General features: G+C 38.6%; 1 protein-coding gene across 1 annotated transcript; it reads left to right on the forward strand.

Moving 5' to 3' along the window:
- Nucleotides 1-789: 789 nt before the first annotated feature.
- On the forward strand, nucleotides 790-10903 carry LOC107586102 (myosin-7-like). Its single transcript, XM_016273339.1, has 35 exons — nucleotides 790-863; nucleotides 1051-1085; nucleotides 1261-1472; nucleotides 1795-1938; nucleotides 2023-2179; nucleotides 2395-2422; nucleotides 2528-2633; nucleotides 2727-2819; nucleotides 3255-3318; nucleotides 3402-3500; nucleotides 3586-3689; nucleotides 3770-3908; nucleotides 3982-4100; nucleotides 4181-4330; nucleotides 4432-4602; nucleotides 4709-5018; nucleotides 5113-5195; nucleotides 5371-5576; nucleotides 5659-5782; nucleotides 5903-6039; nucleotides 6127-6382; nucleotides 6476-6718; nucleotides 6818-6994; nucleotides 7085-7230; nucleotides 7313-7403; nucleotides 7484-7873; nucleotides 7958-8084; nucleotides 8167-8285; nucleotides 8363-8497; nucleotides 8612-8815; nucleotides 8900-9196; nucleotides 9281-9385; nucleotides 9501-9596; nucleotides 9687-9821; nucleotides 10029-10903. The coding sequence occupies exons 3-35, from the start codon at nucleotides 1272-1274 to the stop codon at nucleotides 10047-10049; spliced, it is 4977 nt and encodes a 1658-aa protein (XP_016128825.1). The 5' UTR covers nucleotides 790-863; nucleotides 1051-1085; nucleotides 1261-1271; the 3' UTR covers nucleotides 10050-10903.
- The last annotated feature ends 848 nt before the right edge of the window (nucleotides 10904-11751 follow it).

Here is an 11751-nt window from a genome sequence, read left to right on the forward strand (position 1 = left end):
AGTCTGCACTGTTCCCTACCCAGGGGACTCCAGTTTTCTTTTTTATTGTATGACCATTATCTTTTTTACTGAATTTGTGGTATGACACCTGTGAAAGACCACTGTGTGTGTTGTTCCGACACTTGTCGCCTGGATAATCTCGCAGACTAAGATGCTTAATATAGATGCAGAATCAGAGGGCATCTTATATTATTGTTTGCGTCTCTGCAAAGACTGACAAAATACACAATGTCGCATAATAACCCCCCTTAAGCTCTCTGGGTAACTGAGAGCCCACATGGCATGCAGTTCAAATGTATCACTTTACTGAAATCTGATACCTTCTCCTGAGTATTCTAAACAATGTTGGATGACAAATATAGACTTCCATCTGAAGTTTGTTAAGACATCCAGCATTTGAATCCCTTCGTTGCCTGTTAAACCCTCATGTGCATGGCGCTAAAGTAATGCAGTGATGGCTTACCACAAGAACACACAAATGGAATTTTCTATAAATATCTTGCTCCTTTGTCCCACATTTTGGATGCCTATTCTTCAATGTACAACTTTGTCTGGCTTTAATCATTCACATTTCATTTAAGTGCAAACCACTTAACACTTTTAGCTGACCTAAATTAGTGCTCTGCTATCAACGAGAACCTAATATGGAGCACTAACAAATATAACAAAGATAAGACTTAACTCACCTAACAGGTTCTTGTTTCTCCCTAATACCCATTACTACCCTCGTTGCACCCTAACAGTGCTCAGACGCAATAGCATTCCTGCCTTGTGGGATGCCTTCCCCAAATTTGGGAGGGTGACTTCCTTTATAAAGAGATCTCATGGTTGTTCTCCAGACAAGTCAGAGGTTTTATCTGAGGGTAAGATTTGAACCATAACTGCATGATGTTACATTTAATAGAAAATGATACAAATTTGTTCTGAAATGTTTTACTTCTTATTGTGTTGCTTTCTTCTGATTGCATCTTTTAAGTAATGGGTTATTTAGTGATGTAACAAAGTTTAAAACATTATGGAGTAACAATGAAACAATATTTACATTGACAGGTTCTTCTTCAGCCGCCACACCTGGAGCACATCAGGTAAGAGTCATGCATATTTTCTGTTTAAGAACCTTTTCTAGATTTATTTAAAAGCTGGTTTTTATATGATCATATGGTAGAAAGTCGCAAGGCATTGTTCAACTATCATAAATACAACTGCTTGATCACAACAAAATTGTAAAAACATGGACTTAACCTACGTTATCATCTCCAGACAAGGCAATCATGGCGGATGCTCAGATGGCAGAGTTTGGAGCAGCGGCTTCTTACCTGCGGAAGTCAGAACGAGAGCGTTTGGAAGCACAAACTCGTCCATTCGATATGAAAAAGGAGTGTTTTGTGCCTGATCCAGATGAAGAGTATGTGAAAGCATCAATCGTCAGTCGTGAAGGTGACAAAGTCACTGTAGTGACTGAGAAAAGAAAGGTAGGCTCAACTAACTGAATAAACATTATCTGAAGGAGCATATATTTCACATCTTATATTGGATTATATATATTAGTATATTTCAGTGGTACAAGTGGCCACTGAAAACATTATGAACAACAATTTGTAATAATTTTGAAATTTGTAATAACTTGGCAATAAAATAAATAAATAAAGGTCTAAATTAAAATGTTAGCTTCAAGATGATTTGATTTTAGAGCAATGTTACAATACAATCTGCACACAATAGCAAATTTGATGCCACTTTTGCATGAAAGTATTATTCTAATGGTTCCAATTCTAATTTTTCTGCTTCTAACAGACTGTCACTGTAATGGAAGCTGACATTCATCCCCAGAACCCACCAAAGTTTGATAAAATTGAAGACATGGCAATGTTCACCTTCCTTCATGAGCCAGCCGTGCTGTTTAACCTCAAAGAGCGCTATGCAGCATGGATGATATATGTAAGAGCAGACCAGTTCAGTGTCACTTGAAAATACATCCTAATTAGCTTCAATTACTGAACTTTACTTGTCCCTTTCCCACAGACCTACTCCGGGCTGTTCTGTGTCACTGTCAACCCTTACAAGTGGCTACCAGTGTACAATAAGGAGGTGGTTATAGCATATAGAGGGAAAAAGAGGAGTGAAGCTCCTCCCCACATCTTTTCCATCTCTGATAATGCCTACCAGTACATGCTGACAGGTATGGACAAAGCCACAAATATTTTCTGCTCTGTAGATCTGAGAGTACTTGTATTCTAGCTGAAAGCATGATCAAATTAGGCAAGGAAGGTGTAGACTTTTGTGAAGGTTTTTGAATTCTGCACTAATCTCTGAATGAGCATAATCCTCGTAAAGATCGACAATATAGAAGTCATAACTCAAGAATTAGCAACATTATAGTCTTCTCCATTTCAGACAGGGAAAACCAGTCAATTCTGATCACGTAAGTAAAATTGCTTATCTTTTAATGTCATTCCTTAGTTAATTAAATATTTCTTGTCATGTTAAAGATTTACACAATTTATTTTTATGTTCTATGTTACTGTAGCGGAGAATCTGGAGCAGGAAAGACTGTAAACACGAAGAGAGTCATTCAGTATTTTGCAAGCATTGCAGCTGGAGGCTCAGCAAAGAAAGATGGGTCAGAAAAAAAGGTAAGTGTCATTTTCATAACTGTCATCTGTTTCTACATTAATTGAAAATAAACTGATTGAAAAGACAACTAAACATTTGCTGTTTTATTACAGGGAACCCTGGAGGATCAAATCATCCAGGCTAATCCTGCTTTGGAAGCTTTTGGTAATGCAAAGACCATCAGAAATGACAACTCCTCAAGATTTGTAAGCTTCAGCGTTGAACATTTATGTAAAACCTTTAATGAACATGTAAATAGTTGTCCAATTTACATTTCAGCTAATGTACAGCATGCATGTCACAACGCTATCACAGATATAGTGTAAGAATACCCTCTGCTGGATAAACCAAAATGATATAAAGATAGGGTCAGCAGATGGAAGACTGCACCCTGAGCCAATATAAATGTGATAGTATATCTTTAGTATTTATATAATTATGATATAAAACATTCAAATCAGCAAAAAAAAAAAAAAAAGGAAAAAAAAACGTTACTGCAGGTAGAGTGTCTCTCAACACATTTTAGGCATTGGGTACATATAACATTCATGCTGATTGTATTTCAGTAATTTCTGCTAATGCAATGATTAATACATTAATTGTGTTTAATTTCATAATATTATAATTTTCAATTATTTTAGGGAAAATTTATCCGAATTCATTTTGGTGCCAGTGGCAAGCTGGCCTCTGCTGACATTGAGACATGTAAGAATTCATTCCATTGTTTTGGTGTTACAAAATCACTTGAGGTCAAAGACTAACATTGAATTTTTTAACATAAATATCAGATCTTCTGGAGAAGTCAAGGGTGACATTCCAGCTTAAAGCTGAAAGGGACTATCACATTTTCTACCAAATCCTTTCTCAGAGGAAACCTGAGCTGCTGGGTAAGACACAGTATATATCCCTAATTAAAGGCCTTTTACAGTTTTACCACTACAAACTGACGGTTCTTTTTCTCTCTTAAAATAGAGATGCTGCTCATCACCAATAACCCCTATGACTACGCTTACATCTCTCAAGGAGAAACAACTGTAGCCTCAATTAATGATAGCGAAGAACTACTCGCCACTGATGTAAGAATGAATTGGTTTACATTCTTTTTTTCTGTTATTGTGAAGCTCTCATATGACACCTCCAATTCTGTAAACTTTAGGAAGCATTTGATGTGCTAGGCTTTACTCAGGAGGAGAAAAATGGCATCTATAAACTGATTGGAACCATTATGCATTATGGCAATATGAAGTTCAAACAAAAGCAGAGGGAGGAGCAAGCAGAAGCTGATGGGACTGAAGGTATGTAGAGTATAATTAGAAAGTAGCAAACTAAATTCAAATGTATCTTATTAAAATTGTAAAAATTTTACAGATGCAGACAAAGTTGCGTATCTGATGGGCCTCAACTCTGCTGACCTAATCAAAGGTTTATGCCATCCAAGAGTGAAAGTAGGAAATGAGTGGGTCACCAAAGGGCAAAATGTCCAGCAGGTGAGTTGGAGTGTCACTAATGAAATGATGCCCATTTATCAATGTAATAGAAAACCATACAAATGCTTCTCTGTGCTCAGGTGTACTACACTATTGGTGCACTGTCCAAGGCAGTGTATGAAAAAATGTTCCTTTGGATGGTTGTAAGAATCAATCAGTCTCTGGACACTAAACAACCTCGTCAATATTTCATTGGAGTACTGGATATTGCTGGTTTTGAGATTTTTGATGTAAGTCTTCGTGGATAAATCTGCATGTTGTCAAGTTTAAAAATGCATATTATTGTCTAACTTATACTTTCAATTCCTTTCAATAAACGTAATAACTACAGTTCAACACCTTTGAGCAACTCTGCATCAACTTTACCAATGAGAAACTGCAACAGTTTTTCAACCACCACATGTTTGTGCTGGAACAAGAGGAGTACAAGAAAGAAGGGATTGAATGGGAGTTCATTGACTTTGGCATGGACTTACAGGCCTGCATTGATCTCATTGAGAAAGTAAGTAGTGCTAACGATAAAGTCGTCATACATAAATGGTGCTCTAATTGTTTAACAAGGCTATCTGCTATGCCAGTAATTCAATCTTATCAACTTCTTTATTCAGCCTATGGGCATCATGTCCATCCTTGAAGAGGAGTGCATGTTTCCCAAAGCCAGTGATGCAACCTTTAAAGCCAAGCTTTATGACAACCACCTTGGGAAATCAAACAACTTTCAGAAACCACGAGCAATCAAAGGGAAGCCAGAGTCTCATTTTTCTCTGATTCACTATGCTGGTACAGTTGACTATAATATTAACAACTGGCTGGTGAAGAACAAAGACCCACTGAATGAGACTGTTGTTGGACTCTTTCAAAAGTCCACACTCAAGCTCCTGTCAATGCTCTTTGCTAATTATGCTGGGGCAGAGTCTGGTATGTATGAATTATGTATGCACAATAGAATCTCATATGCACGTATGAGTGTTTTAAATACTACTGCTTGACAATAATTACTTGGTTTGACCAGGTCAAGAGAATGGTAAGGGAGGTAAAGGAGGTGGAAGTAAGAAGAAGGGCTCCTCGTTCCAAACTGTGTCTGCACTTCATAGGGTAATTGAATTTCAGACTCAAATGCTCATACACAATGACAAAATAAAAAATAGATAATGTATGCTAATGTTATGAAGTTGTTTCCAGTGGATCTATATAAGTAGTTTTTTAGGTAATTGAGAGTACTCCTTAACATCACTGAATAGCTTAAATTCTGTGTACATTTTTCCTACAGGAAAACTTGAATAAGTTAATGACAAACCTAAGATCAACTCACCCTCATTTTGTGCGCTGCATCATACCTAATGAGACAAAGATTCCTGGAGCAATGGAGAATCCTTTGGTTATGCACCAGCTACGTTGTAACGGTGTACTGGAGGGCATCAGGATTTGCAGGAAGGGCTTCCCCAATAGAATCCTCTATGGCGATTTCAAACAGAGGTTATTATTATTCTGTGACATTTAAACTCTAAATTCACAACAACTCTTTCCATTATTAGAGGTGTTCTATACTTATTTACAGGTACCGAATCCTAAACCCTGCAGCCATACCTGAAGGTCAATTCATAGATAGCAGGAAAGGAGCTGAGAAACTCCTGAGTTCACTGGATATTGATCACAATCAATATAAATTTGGACACACAAAGGTGAAATCTCACATTAATCTGAATAGATTTTATATCTGTTATTTGATATTAGAGCAAAGATGACAGTGGTCAAGTAATACTGTGAGTAAAATGCATGTTTCTATAATTAATTCTGCTTAGGTGTTCTTCAAGGCTGGTTTACTGGGTCAGTTGGAAGAAATGAGAGATGACAGACTATCTCTAATTATTACTGGTATTCAAGCTAGATCCAGAGGACTCCTTGCAAGGATTGAGTTTCAGAAGATAGTTGAAAGAAGGCAAGAATTCTTTATTGTGCTCACAGCCTTAACAATTTGGTACTTTAAAAAATATATTTTCTGACATAAAATGGAATGTTCTCACAGGGATGCCCTACTAGTTATCCAGTGGAATGTCCGTGCCTTCATGGGGGTGAAGAATTGGCCCTGGATGAAGCTATTTTTCAAGATCAAACCTCTACTAAAGTCGGCAGAAGCAGAAAAAGAGATGGCAAATATGAAAGATGAATTTGCCAAGCTTAAAGAGGCTTACGCTAAATCTGAAGCCCGAAGGAAAGAACTGGAAGAAAAAATGGTATCTCTTCTCCAAGAGAAGAATGACCTACAACTTCATGTCCAAGCGGTCAGTTAATATTTTGTGCCTTTGAAATGTAGAAGTAAATGTGTTTCTGCAGTATAGAAATTACTGAATAGTTTTAACATTATTCCAAAACAGGAGCAAGACAATCTCTGTGACGCAGAAGAGCGATGTGACCAGCTCATCAAAAACAAGATCCAGCTTGAGGCAAAAGCCAAAGAGCTCACAGAGCGACTTGAGGATGAGGAGGAGATGAACGCAGAGCTGACAGCTAAGAAGAGAAAGCTGGAGGATGAGTGCTCAGAGCTGAAGAAAGATATTGATGATCTGGTGCTGACTCTGGCTAAAGTGGAGAAAGAGAAGCATGCGACAGAGAACAAGGTCTGAGATGTTTTTCTACACAACACAACACAACATACACACACACACACATGCACAGTTATATTGTACAAACACTCAGAACTTAATGTTCTTTTGCAGGTGAAGAACCTAACAGAGGAAATGGCAGCTTTGGATGACATCATTGTAAAGCTTACCAAGGAGAGAAAGGCCTTGCAGGAAGCTCATCAGCAGACACTGGATGACCTGCAAAGTGAGGAGGACAAAGTCAACATCCTCACCAAGGCAAAAGCAAAGCTAGAGCAACAAGTGGATGATGTGAGTTTTACATTTTACAACTACGTTTAATATTCTTGATACAAGCAAATGACCATGCAACCAACTGGCAAGTTGAATTATTTATACCAGTTGGAAGGATCTCTTGAGCAAGAAAAAAAGATCCGTATGGATCTAGAAAGAGCCAAGAGGAAACTAGAAGGAGACTTGAAGTTAACCCAGGAAAGCTTAATGGACCTGGAGAATGACAAACAGCAGTTAGAGGAGCATCTAAAAAAGTAAATCCATTCTTTTACAATCCAATCTGTATGTTCTAAGGACTAAGTCTAAGGACTGTAAACATCTCTTTTTCAATCATAGGAAAGATTTTGAGATCAGTCAGCTCAATGGGAAAATCGAGGATGAACAAACTATTTGTATTCAGCTACAGAAAAAACTGAAGGAACTTCAGGTAACCCAGACAAAGAGCATATTGACATTTGAAAAATTAAATGAGACATGAGAGATAACTCTGACATATTTATGATATAGGCACGTATTGAGGAGCTGGAGGAGGAGCTTGAGGCAGAAAGAGCTGCCAGAGCCAAGGTGGAGAAACAAAGAGCAGATTTAGCCAGAGAGCTGGAGGAGATCAGTGAGAGACTGGAGGAAGCTGGAGGAGCTACAGCTGCTCAGATTGAGATGAACAAGAAACGGGAAACTGAGTTTCAGAAACTTCGCAGAGACCTTGAAGAGGCCACTCTACAACACGAGACCACTTCCGCCACACTGAGGAAGAAACAAGCTGACAGTGTGGCAGATTTGGGAGAGCAAATAGACAATCTTCAAAGAGTCAAGCAAAAACTGGAAAAGGAAAAAAGTGAACTCAGACTCGAGCTGGATGATGTGGTCTCAAACATGGAACATGTTGTTAAGACGAAGGTATTGTTAATACAAGTAGTCATAAATTAGATTTGTTTTCTTGCTGGGAAGTAATTTTCAAGCCAAATTATCTACTTTGCTCAGGCAAATCTTGAGAAGACCTGCAGGTCTTTGGAAGATCAAATGAATGAATACAGAACAAAATATGAGGAGGGCCAGCGTTGTATCAATGACTTCACAATACAAAAATCTAAACTACAATCTGAAAATGGTAAGGCTGTCAAATAACTTTTTTTTAATCATTATGAGTGACAGAACACCAACAATAATAAAATGCATGATGGCATACCCAGGTGAACTTTCAAGACAGCTGGAGGAGAAGGACTCTCTTGTCTCCCAGCTAACTAGAAGCAAGATGTCTTATACTCAGCAAACTGAAGATCTTAAAAGGCAGTTGGAGGAGGAAACTAAGGTGTGAACATTGTCTGATTAATATTTAAAAATATTTTTTTTTGTTGCTCTGCTAAATAACAATGTGTCCTCCTCCAGGCGCGGAATGAGGCCCTCAGAATAAAAAAGAAGATGGAAGGGGATCTAAATGAGATGGAGATACAGCTTAGTCAGGCAAATCGACAAGCAGCAGAGGCTCAAAAACAACTCAAGAGTGTCCAAGCACATCTGAAAGTAAGATGCACTCTGAATCAATACTGTGAAACAATGAAGCAAAGAATGAGAGCTTTTGAAGGGTTAGAGAGTTGTTGAAATGCTTGTCTTAATTAGTTTGAACTCATATTCTAGGATGCTCAGCTACAGTTGGATGACTCTCTGAGAACAAATGATGATCTCAAGGAGAACATTGCGATTGTAGAGAGACGCAACAACCTTCTGCAGGCTGAACTAGAGGAGCTGAGAGCAGCTCTTGAGCAAACTGAGAGAGGCCGCAAGCTTGCAGAGCAAGAGCTGCTGGATATCAGTGAAAGAGTTCAGCTACTGCACTCTCAGGTTTGCGACTGTTTGGTTATTCTTCATTCTGAACAGATCCATTTATTCAGCTTTTAATTCAATGCAAATGTCTCCTTTGTCCAGAATACAAGCCTCTTGAATCAGAAGAAGAAGCTTGAGACTGACATATCCCAGCTTCAGACAGAAGTGGAAGAGGCAGTGCAAGAATGTAGGAATGCTGAAGAAAAAGCCAAGAAGGCCATAACTGATGCTGCCATGATGGCTGAGGAGTTGAAGAAGGAGCAGGACACAAGTGCTCACCTGGAGCGTATGAAGAAGAACATGGAGCAGACCATTAAGGACCTGCAGCACCGCCTAGATGAAGCAGAACAAATTGCTATGAAGGGAGGCAAAAAACAAGTCCAGAAACTAGAAGCTCGGGTGAGTGACCTACCATAAATCTCAACAATGTTTTCTGACTATTACAAGTGGCACTCTGTAAGCACATTCACACTGTGACAACAGGTGAGGGATCTGGAGAATGAAGTAGAATCAGAGCAGAAGAAGAGCAGCGAGGCAGTAAAAGGAATTCGCAAATATGAGAGACGTATTAAAGAACTGACCTACCAGGTAAAAAAAGAAAAGAAGCTAATTTCATTTCTGAATACACCTATAGAAAATGTGATGACAACGACATTCTCATTCAAAAATTCTCAAGTCTCTTTGCTATATATTGTCTTTAAAGACTGAGGAGGACCGCAAGAATCTGGCTCGACTGCAAGATCTTGTTGATAAGCTTCAGCTAAAGGTCAAGGCTTACAAGAGGGCTGCAGAGGAAGCTGTAAGTATTAGCCTAAATATCACACTTTTTGGATAAATCATATTATTAAATTCAAACTCTAATCTCAGAACTGCTAATCCTGCTTCATAGGAGGAACAAGCCAACACACATAACAGCAAATTACGGAAAATCCAGCATGAACTTGATGAAGCAGAAGAAAGAGCTGACATTGCAGAGTCACAAGTCAACAAACTGCGTGCCAAAAGTCGTGATGTCGGTTCTAAGGCCAGTGATTAAGCAGACTGATTTTTCTTTGCATCTATCCTGATTCAAACCAATCAAGTCAAATTAAGTTGTAATTCCCTCATTTTTCAAGTGCTCATTTAAAGTATATTTTTGCCACATTGATATACAATACATTTTTTGAGAACATATGTAATTAAAATATTTTACCACAGCTGATAATCTCTCCCTTTCCTCTTTTTTATACAGAAGGGACATGATGAAGAGTAAAGCTCAAACGGACCTTCTTCGTGTCTCCTATTTGTTGTATTAGTTATCCACTTGGCTCTTTTTCAGCCACACAGTAGAATAAAGTTTAATTGCATTCAGTCTGTGCTGTGATTGAGTTATCATGCGTTAAAATTATTAACATTACTTTGTGGGGAAAATTATTGCAGTGTTCAGGGTGTAACCTTTTATCTTAAATACAAAATAAATCATTAAATGGCTATTATTTATTATATTTTTGAATTATACCTCAGGGGGTCAATTTAGGTTATCTATCAAAACCACTGCTCTAAAACTCAAGGATATACATGGAAGTGCTTTTTCTCAAATTAATTATTGTCTTCATATTCATTATAAACTAGCCAGGGTAAAACTATTTCTATATCAATGTGTTAACATGGATTTCAGTAGATCATAATAGATGGAAGACATGGAAATCCATATTAGAAATCCACTTAAAGGATTAACAGTACCTTCATTTGCTCTTTCCATCCACTCTCTCCAAAAATATAATGTTTAAAATGTATCCTTACTTTGCTGTGACCTAAAATCTTGAAGTTTGTCGACAAGGCTGTCTTCACATGTAAGTCATCGTCTTCACACCTAGTCACTGTAATTATAGCATTGAGACACCGAGCTCAGCAGCTTATCAAGTGACTTTGTGTAAATCCTATTGCAATTGTATCTCTTTCTGTTACATCCGAAGTACTGAGGAAAGATCAAGATTTACGGAAAAGTTCGTCCTCGCTTTAATTCAATTATGAATTAATACAGTACATTTCATAAAGGGATACACTGAAGAAGACATGACGATTTTATCTTTGACAAAATTAGCTATTTTGTATGGGATTACCTTTATGCCAATTAAAATGAATGTACTTTTTCAAGAAACTTATGAAAAAATAAATTGAAACTGAATAAAATATCTTTGAAACTGAAAAAAAAAAATTGACTTCGTTTTTAATACACTGCATGTTTTGCAACTGTTTTCTCTTCGTTCATTCGCTGATCTGTACTTACAAATGCGCTTCCAGAGTTTTCATTTATGCTTCTAAAGTTTTCGTTTACGCTTCTGAAGTTCCCTTTCGATTCGGTCACTCTACATTGCTATGGGAATTACCCTTTCCTCCAAATACTACTGAAGCCTTATTGAATCACACGAGTGAAACTGGCCAATGGCGTTCAAGCATGAGGGGCTCCCACTCTATATAAAGCAGCGCTTGTACGTCATCTATTCAGAATATTTTTCTTCAGCCAACCTTCTACGAGAAGCAAGAAGCCTATCAACAAGACTTCAACATAGACACACATGCAACTTGAAACACTGCGGAGATATGAGCCTCCGGACTCTCAAGCTCCATGTGGCCATCGTCCAAGGCGATGAACTCACCCAACTAGCCCTGCCGCGCTCTTCCTCTGCAGCCTCTTTCGAGCCAAGGAGGAAAGTGCCGCGAGATTCTGATGCGGATCTTTCAGGGTCAGGTGATGAGCCCACGTCGGCTCAGTGCCCACGCGCTCCTCACCCCCCTGCTGCAGGTCCCCTTCCAGTGCGCTCCATGACCGCTGTTCTCCGCCCCTCTCCCATCACTCAAGATGTGGTGTCCTTCGGTGCCATGGAGGGCGCTGAAGAAGAGGATGATGCTATTTCGGTAGCAGCGTCTGTGAGAGAGGAGTGGTTTAACCCCCCCCCCCCCCCCCCCCCCCC

The sequence above is a fragment of the Sinocyclocheilus grahami genome, unplaced genomic scaffold, assembly GCF_001515645.1.
Source record: "Sinocyclocheilus grahami isolate Dianchi unplaced genomic scaffold, SAMN03320097.WGS_v1.1 scaffold5.1, whole genome shotgun sequence".
Classification (NCBI taxonomy): domain Eukaryota; kingdom Metazoa; phylum Chordata; class Actinopteri; order Cypriniformes; family Cyprinidae; genus Sinocyclocheilus; species Sinocyclocheilus grahami.